This window comes from Gymnoscopelus braueri (assembly GCF_963280865.1).
Source record: "Gymnoscopelus braueri genome assembly, chromosome: 6".
Lineage (NCBI taxonomy): Eukaryota > Metazoa > Chordata > Actinopteri > Myctophiformes > Myctophidae > Gymnoscopelus > Gymnoscopelus braueri.
This window is the reverse complement of record NC_137607.1, coordinates 31,503,229-31,528,663: the sequence shown is the minus strand read 5'-3', so window position 1 is coordinate 31,528,663 and position 25,435 is coordinate 31,503,229. Positions and strand designations below refer to the sequence as shown.

Here is a 25,435-nt window from a genome sequence, read left to right as displayed (position 1 = left end):
AATCTGGGATTCAGCTGTCTCCTTACTGTATAAGTGAAGTAGACAAACATACAAAGGAACACAGGTGCATAGAACAACAAATTACAAATACAAGCTTACAAAATAGATTCAGTCTTTGTGTATTTAGTCATTGCTGCCAGCCAGGGCAATGCGTTGTACAATACTTTGAGCAATTTTAGCATTTTGTTTGATACAGTAGTTTATTATTATATAATAATAATAATATTATTATATAATCCGAATATAATAATATATCGATTCACAAAAGATATATTTTGTATTGTATTATAACAAGGGTTCCCAAACTTTTCAGGCCGCGACCCCCCAAAATAATCATATTTGAACTGGGGACAAGCACTTGGAATTGTAGGCACTACTACAGGCATTAAATATGTAGGCATTACATTTAGTTAGACTCGGTTCCACAAATAAATATCGTGAAAATAGCCGAACTACAAGCTCCCAACGCCTCGCTCTATGAGGCGTTGTGAGCTTGTAGATCGGCTATTTTCACAATGTTTGCCTCTTTTTTATGTCATATTTGACAGTTTGTCCAATTTGGTATTAAAAAGGTCTTAAAAGTCCTTAAATTGTCACTTTAGAAATGTGCAGGTACCCTGTATACACTTATACTGTATGTTGGCTTGTTTACTGTTGAGTGAGAAAACAATGTTGCACATTAAGCTAATCATCTGGGGACCCCCAAAATCTTTTGGGGACCCCCCTGGGGATCCCGACCCCCAGTTTGGGAACCACTGGAAGTATAAACTGGTAGAATTGTAGACTAGCGCTGGAGCCCTATTTGAATATTCAGCGAATGGCCACTAGATGGCGGTATCACCCGTGAAGCAAATTAGTCAAGACCCCCCAGAAGTATATCCGCCTTTAGTCTGACGTTGCATCCGGGACAGATTTCGGCTAATGTTGGCCACAATGGAACAACATTAGAGATGAATTAGTAAGTGAGGTTCGGGGTGATACGGTCGGTTCCTTTGGGTCCGCGGTTGACAGAACAAATCCACAGTATTCTGGCAGCGATCTGTTGCGGTCGGCGTCTCAAATGGTGGATCCAACAAGACTTAGGGGAGCGTTCATCATTGTTTAGCCCATAGCCATGTTGTCCAGCATCTGAGCTAACTTCAACTAGACTAGAGCACTGTCAGTCAGACTGCTGTAGTTTTCATATCTGTGTCTAGATAACGCGAACACCGAGGACCCTCGCAGTCAGCTGTGAGCATCTTTTTTTAGTTTTTTTTTTTTTACACCAATTGCTGTCGTTTTTGTCAACACCACCTAGGCCTGTCACAATTGTTCCATAATCGTCTAATCGCAATTATTTGAGATAACCGCAATAGTTTTTTGCATTATCGTCATAATCGTCAAAGAGAAAGCAAAATTAGCAAAGCCTACAACGTGTCACTATGTGACTTGTTGTAAGCTTGTAGATCTGGTATTTCTGCTTTTTTTAAGGCGTTGTAAGCTTGCAGATCAGCTATTTCCGCTATTTAAATGGGGGGGAAATATGTATAAAAATATTAAATATGTAATTTCTTTGTATATTTAAGTTATCTGTCATATATCTGCCATGTGAAATGTTTGATTACAAAGCCTAAAAGGAAAAGAGAAATTACATTTGGATTCATATGTTCCAATGTTCAATGCCAAAAAAACACAATTATATCGTTAATTGTAATAATTTGTTTGACAATTAATCGCCAACCTGGCTTTTGTAATCGTGACAGCCCTACGAGCACCCCCACCACGATGGCTTCTTCCTCTGGGAACGATGACGACCTGACCATCCCCAGGGCAGCCATCAACAAGATGATCAAGGAGACCCTCCCCAACGTGCGGGTTGCCAACGATGCCAGGGAGCTGGTGGTGAACTGCTGCACAGAGTTCATCCACCTCATCTCGTCAGAGGCCAACGAGATATGCAACAAGTCGGAGAAGAAGACCATATCTCCCGAGCATGTCATCAATGGTCAGTCCCTTGTGTTCGCTTCTCCTATCATATCAGTGGTTCTCAAACTTTTACATTTCAAGGTCTCCCCTTAACTCTGACTGACGGTATACAAATGGACCCGTTATGGTCCATTTGGTCCCATTTGTATTCTGTCAGAGTTACAGACTCCCTCAAGGAACCCTGAGAGTCCCTCCCTGGAAACCACTTTGAGAACCGCTGTGTACTATATAGTATAACCTTCATTTAACCAGTAAAGACTTTGGTACAAAGTCTCTTTTGCAAGTATACACACTGGCCAAGAGGCAGGTATGTTGCACAAGATCCATGCTTAAAATGGACATGAAACAAACATACATGCAGACTACCAGATACCACTCCGAGTGGGAATCCCTGAGGCTTAAAATCAAAATTTTAGGACCTCAACAGTAACAAGCCACCAAGTCTTTTTGTGTTATCCTTTTTAGCATTGCTTGCACAATTGTACTTGCTGTACTGTTTGCAGCTTGTTAAAGTATTCAATCAATCAATCATTTATAACAAAAACACAGCAGTATACGCCACGGCCAAATAAATAAATTACAATGAAGCCGAATGAATAGAATAAACCCATGAAAAACACTAAAACACTGTATTGTGTGACAGGGGAGTCACATCCAGGTAGGCACATGCCCCCGTACTGCAGTTGACAATTTCAGGGGGGTGTGACTTCTGTCAGTCACACAGTGTTCATTTAACTGCGAGCGTGTACACTACCCCAGGGGTCTTCAACCTTTCCAGGCCAAGGACCCCCTAGCTGAGAGAGAGAGAGATGAAGCAGGGGCCCCCTCTACATATTGTATACAGTTGTGTTGCAGATGAAACCTTTTCATAGATTTCATCAGTGTTGTGTGAACTAATGTTTTTTCTTAAACCCTCAATACTTAGTCATCTTGATTGTTGGCTCTGTACTGCCTCCCCTCGCTCTTTTTTCCTTCTACATCAAACCTCTTTGCCGAAAATAGCCGATCTACAAGCTCACAACGCCTCAGAGGCGTTGTGTGCTTGTAGATCTGCTATTTTTGGCTAATGTTACCCTCAGAATAGGGATTTTAGGGTTGAAGTGCTTAATGTAAAAAAATAAAAAATAAATCCTATCACACAAAGATTTTTCGGCCCCCCTGTAGTAACTCTGAGGACCCCCTAGGGGTCCCGGACCCCGTGTTGAAGAACCCTGCACTACACACTAGTACACAGGTCCATTTGGTTACATCATTCTGTACACTCACAGTTACAAATGGATACATTGACAGTGGGGATTTTACTGTGTGAAGCCATGCAACACTTGCCAGTTTCCTAATGTGATTGATGGTGGTTTTTCAGTTTCTGTGTGTCTCCTTCTCGTTGTAGCGCTGGAGAGCCTCGGTTTCGCGTCGTACATCACAGAGGTGAAAGATGTCCTGGCAGAGTGTAAAACCGTTGCGCTGAAGAGGAGGAAGGCGAGCTCTCGCCTAGAGAATCTTGGCATTCCAGAGGAAGAGCTGCTTCGACAACAGCAGGAGTTATTTGCCAAGGTGCGGTCTTAGAATTAAGTAAGATATAAATGAATGAGCATATCATCGTTTTGGGTTTGCAATTATTAGTTCTAATTTGATTGTGTGTAATTTAGCATGGGCAATACGATTTGAAGTCAATATCACGATAATTTTTTTAAAGATTCCTCAGTTACGATTAATGAACGACTAAGAAATATATACAGTGAAAGTAGCAGAGCTACTGTGAGCCTGCAGAGTAGATCAGCTATTTTCTCTGTTTTTGTATATTTTCGGTTAATTGCCCAGCCCTAGTGCATCTCAATGGCCCTGTTTTTTATGGCATGAATGTGTTTTTTATCATGACAGGCACGGCAGCAGCAAGCGGAGCTCGCTCAGCAGGAGTGGCTGCAGATGCAACAGGCTGCCCAGCAAGCACAAATGGCTGCAGCATCAGCCAGTGCTGCCCAGCAAGCCGGTTCCTCCCAGGATGAAGATGAAGACGATGACATGTGACCCCAGGACAGACACCGTTTTAAAACCTGGCCAAATCCCCTTCCTCTGGCAGTTTTCGTCACTTCTCCTGCTACAGCTGTTGGCGGAGAGATGAGAAATCTGTTTGGACACCTGTTGTACATCAGTCCAGCATCAAACATGCACTTTCAGGCATGGACAGTGTCATCAAAGTTGAGGGGAATTCCCAACTAGCCTTGACGTGTTATTTGGAAAGCAGTACCTGAACACATGAATTATTGGATTCAAGATGCTGTTATGAAGTTTTTGATTCATCTCATCTTTTCCTTTTTCCAGTTGGTTATGTTCAATTTTGTCTTGGAATTGTTTATGTTGTGAGTGATTTGTAGATTTAGAGATGAGTTATGGGTACACTGAAGAATGATGGTGAGCAGGTCAGGATATGTCAGTGAATTTTGGCTATAATGCAGCAAGTGTTCAATTCTTCGGGTACTGCTTCTTTAGCTTAAGTTTGTTATCCGTTTTGCTAGATTACTTTTGGTGAGGAGAACAGCTCTAGGATTTTTTTTTAGAGCAATTGATTACAACTTTCTTGTGGTCCTTTTTTGTCTGTAATTAAAAAGAAAAAGGTTTCTTTAACCCCCCTCCTGATATATTTCTTTACCAGAGGATTCTTTGGAGGGGTTGTGAATATGTATTTGAATTTTTGTTAAAATGGAAAGGACATTTTGTTTTATTTTAGTTCAGTCGCACTGTCGCACAGTCTGTGATGCATTTTCTTTTCCTACTTTCCACCACAGTATTGTTAATTAGCTAGCTACACCTTACAGAATCAGGCTATTTTTGACTCGTAGAACCAAAGACAGAGGACAGACTAGTGCCTAATGTATGCTCCGTCGCACGGCAAAAATAGCAGACCTACAAGCTCACACCGCATCTCAAATAGACCCGTTGTGAGCTTGTAGGTCGGCTATTGTCGTCACGCGACGCCGTTGTGTGACGAAGTATGAATCAGGCATAACACCCCCTGAGTAGTGATTTTCTGAGGTGTAGGTGCTATGTGATGCTTGGCTGCAGAGTGCATCCAAGCAAATGTACACAATGTTAAGGATGTTAACTTTCACTTTGTAAAATGCTTTGATATCTGGGCTGTATTTGTTCTTTTGCCCACCTCTGGTGTATTATCAAACATTTGCAATGCGACTGTGTGGTAAATCCTTAATATAAACATGGATAACCTAGTTGTAATTGATACACATTCATTTGATTACAAAGTTGTATTCTTTAAGCAATAAAGGAAACATGTTTTATAGAGACACATCTTTACTTTTGTTTTCATAATTGAATCTCACCTGTTATGCAGATTGAACAAAGGGAAGGAACATTTTATGTGTTTCATGTTGGTTCATGTCCTACTCTTGCCAACTTTACAGAAGCAGCTGCTTTATGTAAAAGATTACAGCATTTATATAGTATTGAAAATACATCCTGATGCATTTCTTTGTTAGCTCCCAGTCCCGTTTTATTTACTAGTTTTGTCGTCTCTCTTTTTATAGGGACATCTGGATGAAAGGGGTTAATAACCCTCCTAAATGCACGGATTATAATGTACATACTATTACTTGATCATAATATTCTTGACTGACCAAAACAAACCTATATTGTCTCTCCTTTACAAGGGCATCCATCACAAAATAGACAGTCTATGCTGAGGGACATACAAACATACAGAGTATAGACATGTTTCTCTTTACTGTTTGTTTTCTTTATCTCATTGCTCTCCCTGGGCCCCCAATACCTTTCTAACCCCTGCACAAAAACGAATTTCACCCACTTCTTGCTGTCTGTGGTTGCCAGACAGCAAAAAGATCCAACTCATCATCCCTACTAGCATTGTTGTCAGAATCCATTATGTTCATAGACATTATGCAATTTATTACACAGTATCTACCATTCAAATGTGAATAATGGTTTGTCATGGAGCCTGAAATAAGGCACAGCAATTCCTCTTTCACGTCGTCAGGCAGCTTGAAGCTGAAGTTCTTTTTCCACCACTGGTGAAAGGTTATGTGGATTCTGGTTTGTCAAACCGACAGGGGGCGCCCTCGTACCCTCTATCTTACCAAATGAAACGCATTCGCCTCCTTTCGAATAGATGAGAGTCAGTGAAAGGCTGCCCACACGTCTTCAGTTCAGTTGCTCACCAAATGCAGCGGAGCTGAACAGCAGCCAGCCCAGGAGGACTGAACTCAACTTACTTTGTTATTGTTACAAACCCTTTGTAAGCTATTAAGTCGTAGCCCAATCATTTTGAGAGCGGTTTTCCAAACGCGTTCGTTGACAGCCTCTCGTCAGAAACGTTACGTCTCTACTGGATTATCTCAAACGGACAGGTGAGTTGAATTAGACATTTTACATCAGTGGTTTTCAACCTTTTTTCGTGTCAAGGACCCCCCAATTGACACACACATATATTAGCCCACCCACGGACCCCCATTTGAAAAGATATGCCAGGGCCTCAACCATTTTCATTTCTTGGGGGTCCCAATCTACACTGTATCATCATCATTAGTGTTCATTTAACTCTGAGAGTGTACAAATGGAACCAAATGGACCCGTTAGGGTCCAATTGGTTCCATTTGTACACTCTCAGAGTTACAGACAGATAAGGGTCAATTTGGTTCCTATTAAACTATTAATTTGGCTGGGGACCCCCTGGAACCCCCTCAAGGACCACTGGTGGTCCCCGGACCACTGATTTACATGATGGCTATTTCTATAGCATTCATTCAGGTTCACCTGACTGTGTGAATAGACAGCAGCAAAACAATATTTGACAAACTCTCTTCCATCATGACTTCTCAGTGTCTCACAGAGCCAATGGTGTAAATTAACTAAGTATATTTACTCAAATAGTACTATACTTAAGTACAATTTTGAGGTCTTTTTTACTTTACTGGAGTATTTAAATTTTTTGGCACATTTAATGCATTTGAAAACGTGTGAAATGGGACATTTTGCATAATGACTACTTTTACTTTTGGTACCTTAAGTAATTTTTTTTATACATTGTAGTATTTCTACATTGCAGTATTGATACTTTACTTAAGTACAAAATATGAGTACTCGTTCCACCATTGCTTCTCAGTGTCACACAGAACGCAGGTAGCATCGAACAGCTGGCATGTGTGTGTACGGCTGTGGTCGTAAAGTCAAGGCAAAAATAGCACGCATGTTTCTCTGGAAGTTGACCGAATGGTTCAGTTGACCATCTCCGTTTCTGAGAGGATAAAGATTTGTATTGGAACTTAACTCATTCACTGCCACAATTATTGCTGGCCGCGTTTGCCCACTGCCAGAGATTTTTCATTGAAAAAAAAAAGTACTCAGGAGCCGAGATACAGAATTTTTAAGTTTTAAGTTAACAAGGAAGTGGATGGGAGTGTAGATCTTTAAACAATCATATCTCCTTGGTCTTTGGGTCAAATTTGAAAAAAAAATACGTTTTTTACGTCAGTGGCAGGATTGGTAAACGGGACAAATTACGTTTTTTACGTCAGTGGCAGAAGTTGTTTTGCAAAATGGACATTTATGTGAGAAACAGAAAATGTGGACGTTTTTTGTTATTCAGATTTCAGATTTCTATTGAAGGGATCATCATAGCCCCCTTGAGATGCAGCATCTCATTTTCTAGGGGGTCCCATAAAACATGAACAACAGACATAGATAGATACATACAATACAAGTAGGCCTGTACAATATTCTTTGACCGATTCAATCTGTTGCTATTGGTGATTTAACCATAGACAAATGTCTCCTCTTAAATTGTAGGGTGACATTGATGGAGGTGCTGTGTTTATGTGTTCAAGTATGATATTCATATTTGTGGGCACTGTCCAAAATACAGACAGTAAAGGCCTTTAGCCTACCAGCTATGTGTGAGCACTGTGAGATTTTCCAATTAGGTGTTCAATTTCATTAACCCTGCTTTCTCAGAGTTGTACAATAGCTCATCATCCTCACAAATGCATCATAAAATAGCCTTATAATGTAATGAATCATTGGTGAGGATATAACAATAATCTGGACTTTGGTCCGGTCTTAGTTTGAAGTTTTGGTCTAATTTGTTTTACTTATACATATATAAATATATAGATATAGTATATATATATATATATATATATATATATATATATATATATATATATATATATATATATATATATAGAGAGAGAGAGAGAGAGAGAGAGAGAGAGAGAGAGAGATATAGTGTGTGTAGTGTTATATGATTGTCTATGTAGGCCTACGTCATGTATTTTGTCTCTCGCTCATCCATTTTGTCTAAAGTTACATTCTTCTTTAAAGCATCACTTCAACTGAGGTGGTTTGAGCTGCATTTGGTCACTAACACCAAAATGTGGCTAAAACTACTATTTTATATCCAAGGCCATTAACTGAGACATATTAAGTAATTGACATAAGATGGTGTTGATCCATCAACCTCACCTTTTTCAACGCATTTATGTGTTGGAAAAAGTAGTGCTGGGCAAAATATCGATATATCAATAATATCGTCATGATTTATATTGATATATATTTATATATGTCATGATTTGAGACTAGATGGATATCGTCTGGTATTTTGGATGTCGTAATATTGTGATTTGTCATAAGCGTCGTCTTTTCCTGGTTTTGAGCCTTGTTTTATATTGTCAATTGTCAAAAACTTTCAGAAATAGCACAAATATTTAGGCGCTCAGGTGGTGCAGGGGGTAAAGTATAGCTGCACACCACCACAGAATCTAGGGTAGTGGTTCTCAACCTTTTCAAGTCGCGACCCCCTAAAATAATCATATTTGAACTGGGGACCCCCCAAATTAATCAAATTTGAAATGGGGACCTCCCAAAATAATCATATTTGAACAGGGGACCCCACACCCTGACAAGAACTTGGAATTGTAGGAGTTGAGGCATTACATTTAGTTTGACTCTGTTCCACAGATAAATATTGTGAAAATAGCCGATCTAGAAGCTTACAATGCCTCGCGTTGCGAGGCGTTGTGAGCTTGTAAATCGGCTATTTTCAATTATTTTATTTGACAATTTGGCCCCCAAGAAATCATTTGGGGATCCCCCTGTGGGTCCTGAACCACAGGTTGAGAACCACTGGTCTAGGGCTTCGAATCCACCGGGGTGCATCTGGCTTGCTGAGCATCTGTACGAACACAATGTTCGAGAGAGAGAAGCTGGGCGGGGAGGGTGATCATTGTCACCGCACGTACTCCTGCGGGCTGGAGTGGCACCTGTCAGCAGGGATTTGTTGAATGGGAGTAGGATGGAGAGGTCCTACATCCTCCTGAGCTCCTCACTGGCAGGTGAGCCAGTAGGATACAACAGCAGTGGGAGGAATCTATTGGCAATCTGGCAAGACAAAATTGGACAAAAAAGTTGATGTTATAATCACAATATGGTAATATCGATATCCAGGGACCTGTACATTATTTGGTAAAAATATAGTGATATTTGATTTTGTCCATAATGCCCTGCCCTATGAAAATGGCAGTCACAGAGTACAGTGGTACATATGGCAACTGGTCTTCGGAATCATCCATCCCTGCTGGTGTTCAAATCTGTCTTTGCTGTCTCACAGCTGTGACTCCCGTGCCCTGTCTCCCTGAGAGCTTTTCCTGTCTCAGTAAAGCAGCAGACAGTAAGGAGAGTGGTCTTCTCACCAGTGCAAGTCTGTGTATTAACGCAACCTGACGGTTATTTTTCTTCTCTTAAGTTTAAAAACACAAAGGCAAAACTGTGATCATTGCATTAAAGTGTGGTCTGATGAGTTTCAGTCAGTACCTGGGGATTACATTAGGCTACCTTTTACCACTGACATCTCTCTTCTGCCTCCTTGTCTTCTGCATATACCAAGAAGGTTCTTAATCATCCAAGTATCACCTTCGGAAAGTAGCATAAACACAAAAACAGCCCCTGCACACACCGAGCCGACCGAGGCACTAATATCATCAAATATATCAATTTTTGTCCAGTCCCTAACACCTCACTCTGACCACCTGAGTTGGTCTTTGGTGATGACGTGGGGTTGGTCATGTTGCCTGGTTACACTGTGCAGACCGTAGTGTGTGGGTTAATCTCGTGAGAGTGTAACCCCCCCACCGACCCCCTTACTCGTCTACTCAAATTCCATGCCTGGCCTCAGGGGAGCTTGTCTTTGCGTCACTAGCCAGGTCACAAAGCCCCTCAGAGAATATACTTCTCGCCGACACATTGAAATTGCCATCATCGACTCGCATCATCAAGCCCCCAATGCTTGGCCAACATGTCTTGCTTTGGAACAGACAAAAGCCCTGTCAGCTGTCCTCATTAGAAACATAAGTGACAACAGCTATTATGACATTGGCTCAGAATCTGAGGAAAATACCAACGGGCTTGTTCGGTATGCCAGCACCTCACCGGGATGCCCTAAAGCCTGAATATTAACACTTGATGAAAAGCATTCACGGTGGCTTGTTGTTCTCTGTGGACTTGTTCTCCGTAGATGTTCCCTTTTCAAAATGATAGCATCTGAATTGGAAGGTGAGAACAGAGTGGGCTGATTTGATCTTCATTATACTAGTATGATTTAGTATGTTATTAGTGTGAGAACGAGGTGGGCTGATTTGATCTTCATTATACTAGTATGTTTTAGTATGTATTAGTACTAAACATTGAAAAACGTGTGGCGCTCTAACGGTAGTTCATTTGGTAGGAGGTTTGCCAAAGGGGCCAGTTAGTTCCCAGGGTCATATATTGTAAATGCTTAATTTATACTCCACTGTGTCACGCGCCAAAAATTGCAGGTCTTCAAGCTCATCTCACGTTGTGGATGTCACATGTTTGTGAGCTTGTAGATAAGCTATTTGTGGCAGGGAACACCGTCGTACTTCAAAATATAAATCTGGCTTTAAGAGTTCATCCTTAAGTCACGAAGGTGGGTGGAGGCAGAGGCGGGGGCATTCCCCTAATGTTTTTTTGTTGTGTTTTGTTTTGCTCCAGAAGGAAAGGTCTGGTGGACAGGGATGGGGTGATGACGTCAACGAGACGTGGGTTGCCTGGACAACCGAGTGGCATAGACAGAATTAAGGCACCGCGTCTGTCCTCATCCATGTTATTGGGTTAGCAGGATGCTGCCGATTTATTCACGCTGGCACCCAGCACGATAGCTAACGCTGGTCTCTGTAAACACCCGTCATCACATCGTAAATAGTCTGCCCGTACGCTAATGGGAGGAGAATGAAGTTCAGCCACATACATAATGACATTCTTGATTTGACTCACAAACCGATTAGAATTAATAGAAAACAGCTGGCCTGGAAATAGCATTGACTACATCTGGAGTGGAATTGCAGGCTATTTATGTGCTAGAAATGTCACAATCTAAATATAGAGTATAGTGTTTTTTGTTCTGCAGGGATCTCTTAGAAATGCCAGAAGCTACAGAGAGAGTGACATATGTTATGCGACTCACCCAGTGAGATGCACCTGCAAATTGCTTTGTGGGCTGAAATGCTCTTGAAAGGACTTACTCCCCTGGGAGTGGTTTGTGTGTCATATTGGAGACAAGGGAGAGAATGACGATTGCATGTTATTTTTGGAGTTTGTTCATCCATTTAACGTAGGCAGGGTGTATTGTAGTTACTATTCACATAGTCCAAGAATGTATCTTCACTTTTATAGAATTTATTCTATAAAGCTTTATTTTATTTTATAACACTGGGTGGTGTTAAGGCTCTGAATTAGTATTGGGAGTGTTTGGGGCGTTACATTAATTAAACCAATCAGAGTGTCTAATCCCATTCCCTTTAAAGGACAACTTTGTTTTTTTACAACCACGGTTTATGTTTTAGATTGTAATTAAAGTAAATAAAAGGTGAGTGTTAAAATATTTAAATGTACTGCTTTCTATAGTTTTAGCAGTTTTCGCAATCTTTTTTACAGTGGGTGGGGGCATTCTGTCCGGTGGCTAAATATGTCTTTTTTTTTACACAATAACCCGGCGATTTCTTTATTATTATTTACAGTAGCTTTTCTAGCCTCCAATAACTCACATCTGGCCATCAAAGTCCATCGTACCTTTTTTATTGTGTAAAAAATACATATTTAGCCACCGGACAGAATGCCCCCGCCCACTGTAAAAAAATATTGCGAAAATTGCTCAAACTATAGAAACACTCATCTTTTATTTACTTTAATTACAAGCTAAAATATAAACCTTGGTTGTAAAAAAACTAAGTTGTCCTTTAAAAGAAGCTGCGCTTCAGCTAGGTGCACTTCATGGTATTTAGATGCAAACTATTTTCTGCTGTGGGAAAGTGTGAAGTGTGGGACCATCTAGCAGTAAACATATCTGTTCTATTTTGACAAGACATATCAACTTAATAATCTCATTCTTTCTCAGTTATGTTCCTCTTTATTTAAACCACCAATTAAAGCTGTGCATCCATGTGTCATAGCTGTATGGATTAACTGCTGTCCATTGAGCAGAGACAGACAAAGAAAGACAGAATGTAATTCTTACAGGATGAGAGGTATTATGCAGAGATATTCTATCAGTAATAAAGTGTAGAGTAAATGCATCTATTTTTTACCTCACAGCTTGTCTCAGTGCAAAGAAAACAGATCTTACCCAATGCAATATATTGAAAATCTGGGCCAGATCATGAATTTCTCTTTAACCTTAATGCAGAGTCCGTAGTACAATATGTACAACATTGTACGCAGGCAGTGAAATTAATTTACTCCAATACTCAAACTCAATTGTGTGGAAAAGAGATATATATTTTTTTATGTTTTAAAGATAACAAATAAGCCAAGAATAAAACAAGTCAAGAAAAAAAAATAGGCCAATTGACACTCAATGTGATATGAGCTCATAGATCCTTATATCATATGTTTGCCTTTTTGTCATACTTTGTCAATGATCTAACAACGGTATTGATACTTTCAAAGAGAAATGGCATTATGCTGCCTCAGCACATCTCTTCCTCCTCTTGGCATGATGTCCTTGTGGTCGTGGGTCATTCTGTCACCTGCTCGGTATGATGTCACCGAGTCCATGAAAATTACAATGTGGACCATGTCGTGTTAACGCTTCAGAATATTTATAGACTTGTCCTTATCTGAGCCTACATATCCTCTGTGTGCTCTCTGGGCTCCAGAATAATACACACTGACACAGTTGCACAGTTCCTCCCTGCAGGTGCATCTCCAAGGTGCGTTTTCACAGTGTCCACGATCCAGGGAATAAGTCTCCTGAAGCATAGAGTCATTCAGTATAATTACATTCAACTTGACGTCCCTATTTTGGGCATGTCATCATCAGCAAGGATTTTCAAAAAAGGGAAAAAAATCTAACAATTTCAAAACATTTCAGAAAAGTTCTAAACATTTCAAACAATACAAAAAAATAACAAAACATTTCAGAAATGTTCAATAAATATTTTAATTTTTTTTATGTCAAAAGATATTTCCAGTGAGTCAGTGAGAGAGAGTAGGGGAGTGACATACAGCAAATGGTCTGCGGTCTGCCTGGCCCTGGAGTCAAACCGGGGGCTTCAGTATGCACCCTAACTAGGGGTGTGCCGATATATCGTCCCGCGATATATCGCGATACGTTTTCGTGACGATATGTATCGTTTTGGAAGAAATAATTTTTTTTTTTTTTTTTTTTTTTTTACAATAATAATAATCAGGCATGCAAACAGCCCCGAGGTGAAAAGGGTGACAACATGTTTTTTTTTCGTGTCAGGTGTCACACTATTGCCCTATTTGGATTCAAAACGGCTATTGTATTTGCTTTTTTATATTTTCATAATAAAAAAGTGCCATATATCGTATCGTATCGATGTTGTGAGCCCAATATCGTATCGTATCGTTTCATGAAATTAAATCGGCACACCCCTAACCCTAACCATTTGGCTGTCGGGTCACCCCAAACATTTAAAAAAAATAGCAGATCTACATGCTTGTGAGATTATAAATTGGCTATTTTTGCTATTTTCGAAAATGGGCCTTATGTGGTTAATTACATTACTTTTTCCATGTCCCTTTCACCCCTGAGGCGATTAACTGGTACATTGCCTCCCTGTGAGACTCGCTTAGCACCCATGTGCAGTTTGGTCTTTGGGGGGAATTTTAGCTTTTATTCTTTTACTTTGTCGCAAATCAGTTATTGTCGATTGTATAAATCAGCCATTAGAAAGCTTAGAGCTGTCTAAAGCGGGCAAGTCATGTAATGAGTACTTCTAATTGTTGCTGGTTCTGCTCAGATGACAACACCCGCCTTTAACTGCACAGCAATTGTGTCTGTTACCCGAGAGGGCAGCTACTTTGGCCTTAAATCATTAAGACCGGGAACACATCTGTGTCATTTTAAGATTTCTTTGGCTATTAAAAAATAGCAGATATACAAGCTTAACTTTTCTGCTTGTGAGGCGTTGGATAAATATATGCTATGCAACTCCTTGGTACAGTAGGATTACTGCTAACCATGCAAATATTGTATAATGCTACATATATAGATGCCTGGGTCTATATTATAGGGAAGGTAGTTGCCATGTGGTTACAGTGCTGTTTACACCGACATTCCCCACCAACCCACACCAAGATTGGACTGCACCTCTGGCAAATTATATGCCGGACAAGGAAGTAAGAGGTTGCTTAGCAACTGGGAGACACAGTGTGTAATAAAACATCTTTGGTTTCAGCTTTGTAAAATAACAGACCCCTCACTGTCAGTTTAAGGCACTGGTTCTTAACATCAGGTCTGGGGACCACCAACGATATCAGCCAGCCATATCAATTTTGGGGTTTAACATCAGAAATAGCCTAGGCTTTTAGCAATAAATGTTTGTGTTTTGTCTGTGTTACTACAGTGTAAACCAGCTACTATATTCAAAACAGTTGAATAGTTTATAAACCCATATTTATTTTACACTGGCACTTTTATCAAAAGCAAATTGATATTAATTTGAGACCAAAATGTTGAATCTGCAAGTTTGTTTTTATAGCCTTTTGTTTTTCCTACCATTGTGGACTGTATACAGAGATCGCCAAATCCCTCTTTGAGCATGTAATGAGAATGGTGAAAGTGGAAAGTGGTAGTATCTGGCTGTCAGCAATAGTTCCGCTGGCCAGACAGCAAATGTCAGCCATGTTTCAGATCTTCATGACAGGTTGTTTGTCTGTTGCCAGGCATTGCATAGTAAAGCCCGATTTATACTTTGTTGTACGACGGTGACAGGAAGGTGACGGTGACGGCTAAGCTTGAATTATGCATTAGCCACATACAGTATGGCTCCTGTCCTCCAAGTGAAGTATAGGCACACTAGCATTGTCTGTCTTGTTTTTTTTTTGCTTTGTTTTTTTTACACACCATTTTATCTACTGGCTGCATTTGCGGTCTGCACATTCATCAGTATTGAAGCTGAGTTAATTAGAATGAACTGAAAGGGTACTTTGCTTCCCTGCGTGTACCTGTGCTGAATTGTCCTCTGAAATGTCTTCACCAGACAGCTGTGATGACTCTTAGCCTTATATGTTTTATATGTAAAACATCTTTTACCAGTTGAATTGCTGCCAGTCACTCATCTGCTTATATAAGTCACTATTTTGGCTAATTAGTCACCCTGTCTCTTAGCAACCCCTACACTTCCCTGACCAAAGCCATCTGTAACATCATACATCAGCATTCCGTGTCAAGTAAGGGTCTCTTTCAAAGGCAGTGTAGTAACCCATGTAGCAACATGCTGCTCATTAAGCAGTCACTTTGATATATGAGTTTGATGTACTGTAAGTAATGTTCTTGTATGTAATCTCTGCCTTGAGTGCTACAGTATTAACTTGGCTACATAGATCACTCTATAAATTGGAATACTGGTCCTCAAGGCTGGCTCATTTGAGGCTATTCAACTCAAATGGCTCAATTACACACTTTGCAAGTCGCTCTGGATAAGAGTAAATAAATTGGGACATTATAGTTAAAAGTGATATATAGACCCACGATGCCCTGACTTGCTGCCCAGTTCTTAGACGAAATAGTCAATATGCAAATTGTCTATGTTGAATAAGTGAGCACGCACAAATATTGCATCTGCTGTGGAACTTCTCCTGCATTCTATATCGGAACATGCTGTTTCTATAGAAAGTATAGGCCTTAAAACCACACAGGATTCTTAGACCACAGGCGTAAACATTGCACTGGTTTCACAGGAATGTGGTAAAGAATGCTGGTCGTCTGACTAACCAGCTGACTGGCAACGATGGCCAGATTGGCCACCCCCACCCACCACAGTAACAGTACCAACCATGGTCACCAGCTCCCTAGGATGACCAAGAATAGTTGGAAATATGCAATGTGCTGTGGTTTGGTGATAGTGAATTCCTATCCAGGCATTCATCAAACACATCAGACGAGGGGTTCTCAAACTTTTCCATGTCAAGGACACCCAAATTAGAATGTATTTAGCCACGGAACCCCATCTGAAAATCTTTTGTGCCAGGGACTCTCATACAAGACTTTATTGAAATAGCCGCTCTACAAGCCCACGCGTTGTGAGCTTGTAGATCTGCTATTTTCAAATAGCCGACGTATACAGGGTTAAAGTAGTTAAACTGATTTTGACACTTGATTATCAGATTTTACTGGGGACCCACTGGAACCCCCTCAAGGACCCCTGGGGGTCCCCGGACCCCACTTTGAGAACCACTGCATTGGACTGTCTGTGGGGAGGCTGTGCTTGTCCTCTCCTGGGAGGACTAATCACTGGTTAAGTAAGCATGGTGACTGTATTTGTCCAAAGCTCTGGTCCGCAAGGCCTAACCATTCCCTCTGTTTACATAAATCATTTTTGTTAGCTGTAATTGATGAGAGTAAAGAACAAAGCAAAGTGGTTCCTGCTAGTTGTGTTAGAGGAATCAACGGTGTAACACAATACAATCCTGGGTGTTCACTTGAATTTGAGACTGTAAAGATAGACCGTAACCATTTTACACTCTCAAATCCTTTAACACGCAGGATTTTACTGTACATATTTTTCTAATAGCTTTCACCCACTCGCCCAACAATCCTTCTATACACATTCACTGGCAAATCTGACTCCAAGTTCGCATTACTGAAAATCCCATTATGTGATATAGTGGATGTTAACTAACTACTGCCAACTACATCTTGGCTTTGCATCCCTGGTTTGTATTGTGTGTACACACAATCACACATACTGTGACTTTCATTTGACTACATTCTTTGACTCTTCTCAAGCAGGTCAGTCCCGGTCCCCATTTGAAAGGCTTGCTTGTCATTCAACTATTATTACAACTAGTGACCACAGCCCATACTGTAATTGAGAGAGGGCATAATCAAGTTTCAAACATTACTTCAAAGCTCCATGCATTATTAATAATCATGCCCATTCTTTGTCTTTCGTGTTTGCCTTCATTGCTGAGCTCTCTGTGAGATGCTGCCCTCTGCTGACAGAAATGCAAGTGAACAATACCCACCGGTATACATGTTTCCCCCCCATCTCTCACAGACACTTTGTGTGCATTTAAAATGCCTCTACTACCTCTTCACTTGACATGATAACACAACTGAAACAGCTTGCTGATAGTACAAAAGCCAGAACAAAATGTCTATTCTGATTTTTAATTTACGTACTTTTTTCAAGGAACCTGAATTAGAACCGCTGTTTTACTGTGATGCATTTTTCATCCAAATGATGGCAGTATAGGACACCATATCCATCCTGTGGCCAAATAAATCCATTTACAGTTTACAGCATATCTGCTCCAGATTTTGTTTACTGGCATTATATGCAAAACAATTCCCTTATCCTTATAACCCGTGTTATATAGTAGGACAGTTATGTGTCATGAACAGGTGTGTGTTTGCAACCGAATTTGCATCATTGTGTTCCATAGTATTCCATCATTGTATTCTAGTATTCCATAATATACTGGAGGATGTTAAGCTGTAAAAGGCTGAAGGCTGTGTGGTTAAAAAAACAAATAAACCAATTAAACCACCTCAGTTGACCCATGTAGTTTAAAGTGCATTGGCTCATCACTGCTATATATTTCTCATGCAGTTAGAAGATCAGGGATGTAGGTGACTCTTCTGCTCCAAACATACAGTATATTTAAAATGTGATGTTATTGGTTGATCAGTAAAAACACAAAACTGGGTAAATATATTGCCCAGCAAAATCAGTTTTGGGACATAAGGCAAATTCGATTAAAACATAGCATGAATGCTTGACACAATATATTGAATGAGACATAGTCCTCCCCTGAATTTACTTTGGTCCAAAGTCCAAACACCACACTTTGGGTGCCAACTCACTGGTTTAGAAACATTTCAGGGGCGTGTGGAAAGTGACAACATTCCATTTAGTTGCGGCAAGATTGAAAAAGATCCACAGCCTCGATGCCAGTGCCAGGTGTCCAACAAAGGCTCCTTTTCTCGAGCGGGGCAGGTGTGATGCTAATTGGCTTCTGCACAGTCTGCAGGAGCAGACACACTGTCCTCTCTGTCGATGGGCAGTCTGCAGTCAGTCTATTTTCTTCTTTTTATCAACAATTAAATGCAGATTAATATGTTACATTTCTTTGTGAAATATAATAAGGGTCCAGAGAGTTAATGCTATAATCAATAGTTCATACTTCACAAGGAACATGGTTGTATCAGTTCAACAATTAAAAAAACAACACCCCAAGAGGAATGTGCAGATCTATTGTTTGTATTGTTTACCTGAGGGGTCATAATGTCCCCAGTTATTATCTCTGGTGTCTGAAAGACCTGATTGTTGTGATCGTTACATAATGGAATGCTTTCTGTGAACAATGCTTTCTGAACAAAACAGACTGTGGTATAGGTGTCAGTGGGTGAAATCAAAGTCTCTGCCAAGTTATGGAACTTGAGTCGTTTTGAGTGTTTATGTTACAGCTGTATACATTTACCCCATTGTTGTTTAACTCAAGGGAAGGCATAGCCTTGTCTTCCACCCTGTTTCATAAGCATCCGTTCACCCACTCCTCCGTTTCCTGAACAACTCCTTCCATCTCCCATACTCCTCCCACCCTGGTTAGCAAATGCTTGGCAGGAGTTGCTCTCACCCCATTGCAGGAAGTAATGTGGTTAAAACAAATGTGATCGCCTGTTCTGATGTCTTGCAATCAAGTCCATGAGCCAACACTTTGGTTTTGTGTTTTAGCAGGGTGGAAATACAGGGGGGGAGGGGGCAGATCTTTGCTTCTGCATGTGCAGCTGAGCACCTTCCTTAGAACTAACAGCATGATTCCAACTAAAGCTTCCCTCCTTGTAAACAGTGGGAAAACCTGTTTCATCTGTTAGGCATTCATCAGACACATTAGACAGTCTGTGGGGAGGCTGTGCATGCAGGCTGCTGGTTGTCCTCTCCTGGGAAAACTAATCACTGTGTTTACATGAATCATTTTTGTTAGCTGTGTAATTGATGAGAGGAAATTAGAACAAAGGAAAGTGGTATCTGCTAGTTGTGGCTGAGAAATCAATGGTGCAACCCAGTAAAATCCTGCATGTTCACGTAAATCTTAAGAGTGGAAAAAACGGGGTCCATTTTTACTGTAGTCTCAAATCCAAAACACTCCATTTTACACAGCAGTAGCTGAAAGGGTAAAGAGGATGTCTGGGGATCGGAAGGTTTCAGGTTTGACCCTCGGCTCACCCAGTCTAATGTCGAAGTGTTGCTGAGCAATTAACCCCTAACTTCTCCGTCTGGTGCTCCTAATAGTTAGGATGGATAAATGCATAGGACAAGCTTTATCTCTTCTTAAACAGGGCATTGGAAGGCTTGCTTGTCACTCAACTATTATTGCAACTAATGACCCCAGCCCATATCGTAATTGAGATTTTCAAACATTACTTCATCAATCCATGCATTATTAATAATAATCACACCCATCGTTTGTATGTCTTTGATGTTTGACTTCATTGCTGAGCTCCCTATGAGATGCTGCCCTCTGCTGACAAAAATGGAAGTGACGATAGATTAGCAAACTAAGGCATCATGTCAAATAACTAAAGTAGCATTGCGTGATATTTTTGATAGTCACAAGACCCGAAAATGTGCTGTGTGAAGGTTTCATTGAAACTAAACGGCGCCTATACATGTTTTTTACTTGTGCTTTCTACAGCATATTGTCAAAGTCCAGTCTGACGGACATGGGCATTTACTCCCTAATTTGAGTCTACTGTGAGCATGTGATGTTATTTGATAGACATGGGATGGGGAGTCAGGGTGAGGGGTCAGAGGGACACGGGGCGAGCTGGCTTGTTTTCAACTGTTTGTTATCCTAATTTCCATTTTTTATTGGTAGACACCCTATTAATGCCCAATGGAGCTATAACATCAACCAACATCCAAATGCTGGTAAAGTTTGTGTGACTGGTATCTATGCCATTGTCAGGTGTTTACTTTATTTACAGACATCAAGTTGCCTGTTGAAATAGTACAACTAGCAAATCTGTGGCATTCATTCCTTGATAATAGTTAATACCTCAGATCAGTCCATGGCATGGCATGGTGTTCTACTGTTAATTTATGTATTTCTTTAAATGTTCAAGGAAAGTGAATTATGATCCCACCACTGTTTTACTGCGATGCATGTTTTCATCCAAATGATGGCAGTATTGGGCAGCATACAGTATTCTCTTTGCCCCCCCCCCCCGCCCCGCCCAGCCCAAAAGAAAAAAAAACAAAGAAAGATAATACAGTTTACAGCATATTTGCTCCCAATTATGTTTACTGAGATTATTATCCAAAAAAGTTTGCCCTTATCCTTATAACCTGTTATTGATAAAGAAAGGACAGTTTTATGGCATGAACAGGTGGATGGGTTTGTTCGCAACTTAGTATATTAAGTTTTAAGTATATTAAGCTCTAAAATGCTGAACACCTCAGTTGACCCATGCAGTTGGAAGCACAATGGCATATCACTGCTATATTATCTCGTGCAGTTTGAAGAGAATGGAATGTAGGTGATTATCTTGCTCCAAAGGTACATTTAAAATGAGATTTCATTAGTTGGCCAGTAAAAAACAAACAAACAGGGTCAATTCTGTCAGATGACCTTCCATATTGCCCAACATAATACATTTTAGGACAGAAGGCAAAATCTTTTGACTTGGCACACCGTATTATTGAATGAAACATGTCCTTCCGTGAATTTCTTTGCCTGCACCCCTGTCCAAAACCCACTTTTTGGGTGCCAACCCACTCATTTAATAACACTACAGGGCCATGTGGAGAGTGAGAACATTCCATTTAATTGTAGCAAGATTGAAAACGATCCAGGCCCGATGCTAGTGCCAGGTGTCTAACAAAGGCTCCTTTTCTCACACTGGGCAGGTGTGATTCTAAATGGCTGCAGAGCCTCTGTGGCTTCTGCACAGTCTGCAGGAACAGACACTGTACTCTCTGTGGATGAGTAAAACATAGTTGTATTTACCTACGTTTTATTTATCCAAGAGGAGCCAATAAATGTTTCTTTATCTCAAATTAAACACAGATTAATATGATTAATTTCTCCATGAAATAAAACAAGGGTCCAGAGGGTTTTATGCTAATCAATTAGTTGATATTTCTCAAGGAGCATTGTTGGAATGAGAAGTATTGTTCACAAATAAAATAAGATAAAAATAATACACCATGGAATCAGGAAGGTGAGGCCTATTGTTTGTGTTGTTTACCTGAGGCTGATAATCTCCTCAATTATCTCTGGTGTCTGAAAGGACTGATTGTTGTGATCGTTACATAATAGAATGGTTTCTGTGAACAATGCTTTCTGAACAACACAGACTGTGGTATAAGTGTCAGTGGGTGAAATCAAAGTCTCTCCCAGGCTAAATGGAACTTGAGTCATTTCTGAGTGTGTTTATGTAGAATGCACTGTACAGAATGCACTGTACAGAATGCACTGTATACATTTACCTTATTACTGTCTCACTCAATGGGAAGACTTAGCCCTGACTTCCATCCTGTTTCATAAGCATCTGTTCATATATGGGCATCTTCCTACCTCTGCTTTGTTGCCTCGGTTCCGCTACATCCGTTTCCTGAACAAGCCTTTCCACCTCCCACACTCTACTCCTCACGCTGGTTAGCCAAGGCTTGCAGGCAGGAGTGGCTCTCACACCATTGCAGGAAGTAATGTGGTTAATATTCGTTTGATGATGGCCTGTTCTGATGTCTTGCAATCACTTCTGTGAGCCAACGCTTTGGTTTTGTTTCTGAGCAGGGAGGAAATACTCACAGAGGAGGGTGGGGGGTCTCTGCTGCTTCACGTGCAGCCGAGCACCTCCCATTAGAACTGTCCGTGTAATTCCAAGCTTCCGTCTTTCTTGGAAATGGTGGGAAAACCTGTTCTGATTTGCAGGGGATAGTGTAACGCAGGCATTGGATGCACTTTACCACAGCCAGTCCTTCAAGCAGTGGTGCTCTTTGTTCTAGTCGGTGTGTGCAAAAACCACAGTATATAGAAGACTTTAGCCTTTAGCATGTGGTTCACTCAAATGCAAGGCCACGCCAGCACCCCACCCTCTCACCCACACCCACACTAACACACGCACACAATCACACATGCACAAAACCCGGCATGCTTCTGGCTACATATGATGTGCAACATGTGGCTTTTAAGAAAACGTTTCAGAGTTCGACAGCAGTGGCTCTCTTTTTCATGTCAAGGACTCCCAAATTCATACATATTAGGCCACAGACCCCGATTTGAAAAGATTTTGTACCAGGAGTTGTTTTTGTTGTTAGATTAAATTTAGCTTCTAGCACATGGTAGTGAAATTAAACTGACACACACACACACACACACACACACACACACACACACACACACACACACACACACACACACACACACACACACACACACACACACACATACAAGCGGAGGGACCCTGGACCCACTTTGAAAACCACTGTTCCAGAGGTTCACCAGATTAATGGCATTCATTCAACAGAAGTGCTAAGTTCTCTGGGGATGCAGACTGCAGACCTTGTGTGTTTGTGGCTCAGATAGCCCCCCCCCCCCTCTCCGGGCACTCTTAATTTATGCAGCTCATGCCTGTGATGGCCTGCTACATCATTCTGCACAGCTGTAATATAGACCTACAGTATGTGGGCCCTTAATGTAGAACAAAGCAGCTTCATCAATCTTAACGCCACAGCGCATAAAAAAGCGCCACCGCCAGACTGCAGCAGTTGAGACAAAATCTATTTAGGACAGCACTTTTTTTCTCTCTCCTTCTAATCACGGCTGAAGTCTCCATTAGCGAGAGAGTCTTTTATTGTTTTCGGTGCAGCTGAAAATTCTTCTCAAAACTTGCATTCACAACCAAAGAGCATATAGTCTGCTAGGATAAATAGTGCCAGAATTGTTAGTATATCCATCTAATTTTACAGCATAGATAACATTGTGCCAACTGCACAATGGCAGTGGTGTGAATGCATTCTGTAGAGACCTCGCTGTGCTAACTGGGGAAATGGGCCCCATGCACTTGCTGCCTCCCTGCAACATGTTATCTAAACACCTACTGCGTCACAGCAGATCTAGTTTCCTAGAGATCTGATGACAATAACCTGCTGGACCAAGGGAAGACGGGATCTCTGTCCATGATTGAAAACCCCTTTGACATTTTGATGTTGTTTTCCATCGCTTATGAAAGGTCTCTGCGACCCTGCAAAGCCTGTGTGTGTGTGTGTGTGTGTGTGTGTGTGTGTGTGTGTGTGTGTGTGTGTGTGTGTGTGTGTGTGTGTGTGTGTGTGTGTGTGTGTGTGTGTGTGTGTGTGTACCAGGTAATTACTATACTTGTGTGTCTGTCTCTATGCACATGTACGTGTGTGTCTGTGCGCACATTATGTGTGCTTGTGCGTGCGTGCACGTGTGTGCGTGTGCTTGTGTGAGACTGGTTGTTAATGCATTCCCTTGACAATAAACAGCATGCACAAGCACTTTATCTGTATTTTTTTTTTATTATCTGTGCACATTATTTTATCTGTGCACAACGTTCTGTTGTCCACTGGGAGATACCTCTGCCACGTGTCTGTGAGAGGAGGTTTCCACTCCAGCCAGACTTGGAGTCATCTTCAGTGTGGGAGTCCAGTCGTTCAGGGAATGTTGGCTTTCACTGAACAGACACTCATGACTCTGGCTCCTAAAGAACGGCAAGTGGCGAGAAGCTGAAAGTGTGGCTCTGCCTGGAAAAAATGTGCCCAGCCGCTAGTTACATGCTTGGAATTCTTGTTGTAAACTGCTTTTTCTGTTGCCTTTTGAGTTCTCTCCTTTTTTTTCTCTAAGTCCGTCTGCAGTCTTTTTTCTCTGCCAGACAGGGGAAAAGGAAATATTTGCCCAGGCCAGAAATAAGTTAGTTTTAATTGCATTGCTTAGCGAGTGCAGTTGGTGGTCTGCAGTGCTGTAAAAATGTGCCTTTGATTGATGTTCATTAGGGGAGGAACAGGGCGGTATTCTGCTCAGCTTTGCAGCCGCGTTCCATTGGAGTTACACTGTTCTCCAAACAAACCGCTGCAACCGACCCTCAAATACCTTCCCTGTGAGATCCTGGTAGATGCTTTCAATGAATACGGCATTATAACGTTCCAAAATGCCCACCATTTGAAAAGGACTTGTTTGACCTCTCTGCTGTGCAGTTTGAATAGCATTCGCAGTCTGTTAACCTGGGTCATGTAGGGAATTGGTCTTGGGAAGGTGAATGGCTTATTCATTTCCTCCTGGGGGATTTAGCAGGTTTAACAATGCCATGCGATGCCATGTAATGCAGAGATCTCTGGCCCTTTGTTTCTGTTCTGCTCACGTATCATATTCACATCTCTCAGGTGAATGATTTACTGTACGATGACAATGTGAGCTTTTCGAGGAACTGAGCTGTTAAGCGTTCCCTCTTCCTGGTTGGTAAGCTAGCAGCAAGTTTAAACAAACATACAGCAGTTACTGGATGTCCCTGTCCACGGAGCTTAGGATGCATGCATGTGCAGGCCTGTGTTTGTGTGCAAGCTGTTGTGGATCACCATAGGCATATATTTCTGTTTTTATTGGCATATCAAGGACCATTGCCCCCAACCGTGCACTACCTAGATATTCTGCAGATCGTCTGCAGTATTCCTTGCTTGTTTATGTGCTCAAGTTTTAATTTGTTCTTTTTCAACACTGACGGTACAGATGCACACCATGTGTTGTGCAGCTGAGTGTCCTGTATGTCCTGTCTGTCTGTATCCGTACTCCTCAAGACCTGCACACGTGTTTATGTCGAACCTCATCAGAGTGGAAGTCAATTACTCCGCACCATGGCCTACATTGAAGGACATACCACAGGCACACGCACGCACGCATGCACGCATTGCTTGCTTAACTCATATTTATCTCAAGGAAA

The 25,435-nt window shown here is 41.1% G+C and overlaps 2 protein-coding genes across 6 annotated transcripts in view; both read left to right on the top strand.

Moving 5' to 3' along the window:
• The first annotated feature begins 900 nt into the window (after nucleotides 1-900).
• On the top strand, nucleotides 901-5,262 carry dr1 (down-regulator of transcription 1). Of its 5 annotated transcripts, XR_013933260.1 has the most exons (5): nucleotides 901-958; nucleotides 1,743-1,984; nucleotides 3,326-3,516; nucleotides 3,844-4,843; nucleotides 4,874-5,262. XR_013933260.1 is itself a non-coding variant. In XM_080430302.1 (4 exons), exons 1-4 carry the CDS (start codon nucleotides 951-953, stop codon nucleotides 3,988-3,990), a joined length of 561 nt encoding a protein of 186 aa, XP_080286428.1. In that variant the 5' UTR covers nucleotides 901-950; the 3' UTR covers nucleotides 3,991-5,262. The 5 variants fall into 5 exon arrangements, 4 of the variants coding, with proteins under 4 accessions (XP_080286428.1, XP_080286427.1, XP_080286430.1 ...); XM_080430302.1 differs by having other exon boundaries at nucleotides 3,353-3,516; nucleotides 3,844-5,262; XM_080430301.1 differs by having other exon boundaries at nucleotides 3,844-5,262.
• A 994-nt stretch (nucleotides 5,263-6,256) lies between these two features.
• Nucleotides 6,257-25,435, top strand: part of gng12b (guanine nucleotide binding protein (G protein), gamma 12b) — a 35,008-nt gene continuing 15,829 nt past the window's right edge. Inside the window, exon 1 of the mRNA XM_080431528.1 lies at nucleotides 6,257-6,341. The gene's annotated coding sequence lies outside the window, so the exon portion shown is untranslated. The remainder of the gene's footprint in view (nucleotides 6,342-25,435) is intronic.